This window comes from Cyprinodon variegatus, unplaced genomic scaffold (genome assembly GCF_000732505.1).
Source record: "Cyprinodon variegatus isolate N-32 unplaced genomic scaffold, C_variegatus-1.0 Scaffold1974, whole genome shotgun sequence".
Classification (NCBI taxonomy): domain Eukaryota; kingdom Metazoa; phylum Chordata; class Actinopteri; order Cyprinodontiformes; family Cyprinodontidae; genus Cyprinodon; species Cyprinodon variegatus.
Genome location: NW_015152427.1, coordinates 15,402 through 16,403, shown reverse-complemented (window position 1 = coordinate 16,403; position 1,002 = coordinate 15,402). Strand labels below are relative to the sequence as shown.

At 53.8% G+C, this 1,002-nt stretch overlaps 1 protein-coding gene across 1 annotated transcript in view; it reads right to left on the bottom strand.

Moving 5' to 3' along the window:
* LOC107104950 (zinc finger protein 497-like) overlaps positions 1–1,002 on the bottom strand; it is a 12,882-nt gene that overhangs the window by 7,013 nt on the left and 4,867 nt on the right. Inside the window, exons 6-7 of the mRNA XM_015405064.1 lie at positions 433–671; positions 235–324 (exon numbers count right to left, since the gene is read on the bottom strand). Of these exons, the coding sequence (XP_015260550.1) occupies positions 235–324; positions 433–671 (329 nt within the window). The remainder of the gene's footprint in view (positions 1–234; positions 325–432; positions 672–1,002) is intronic.

The window sequence follows — 1,002 nt, the reverse complement described above, 5'->3', positions numbered from 1 at the left end:
CCTTTTGTATCTATGCTTCTTTTTCTATGTCTGATGGTCTAAACCCTGATGGTTTAGAACCTTTTAGCACTGCTGCTGGTTTTAACCAACCTGCTTAGTTTATCCTCATGCTTTTATTTTGAAAGTGGACTGACAGGAAGTGGGCTAGAGATCTCCAGAACTCAAACTGGGAGGTAAAAACCGTAGAGCCCAGACCAGAACCTGAGGTCCCATTCAGAAGTGCAGGTTTCTCACCTGATTGGCCAAACCGTCTCCCTCCTCCTCCTCCTTCTTTTCGGTCTCCTTCCTCTTCTGACCTCCAGTCCTCATATGGAACCAGAATTCCTGAAACAAAAACCAGAGACGTTCCCCTCAGAACCGGATCCGGTTGGACCGAACCAACATCTGACTTCAAAGAAAACCTTAGAGATGGAGCTGGAGGTTCTGGTTCACCTTGTCTGCCGGGTCGGGGAGCCAGCCCTCCCGGATGTGGACCCCCATGTGCTCCCGCAGCAGGCAGGGCTTCAGGAAGCTCCTGGAGCAGATGATGCAGCAGTGCTTCCTCTTCCTCTGGGTGCCGGAGGTCAGCGAGCGCGGTGAACCGGGTCTGCCCTCCGCCACCTCCTGGACCTTCGGGCGATCCTCTGATGCGGACGGGTCCGGGACGCCCTCGGTTCTGGTGGGGCTCTGGTCTGCAGAGCAAAGAACACAGTGAGGAGGAGGAGGATGAGAAGTTTTAGGCTGAATTCAAATCCAGCGGCTGCGTCCTCTGAAGGCCGGATTCGAGGGTCGATTACATCATAGCGCGGCACAGAGGCCTGATCGGATTCTAAGACTCCTGGTTACGCAGCCGACAAACGCGTCCTCCTTTTAACGGACGGGTCCGCTGTGTCCTCTATAGCCTCAGATATCCCAGGATTCATTGCGAGTCCAATCAACCCGGCTGCTCCGTGCTCCGAGGAAAAAGGGAAATGGCGCCGAACAGTGGTGAAAATTGGAAGTGCAGTTTAGTATAATCCAGTC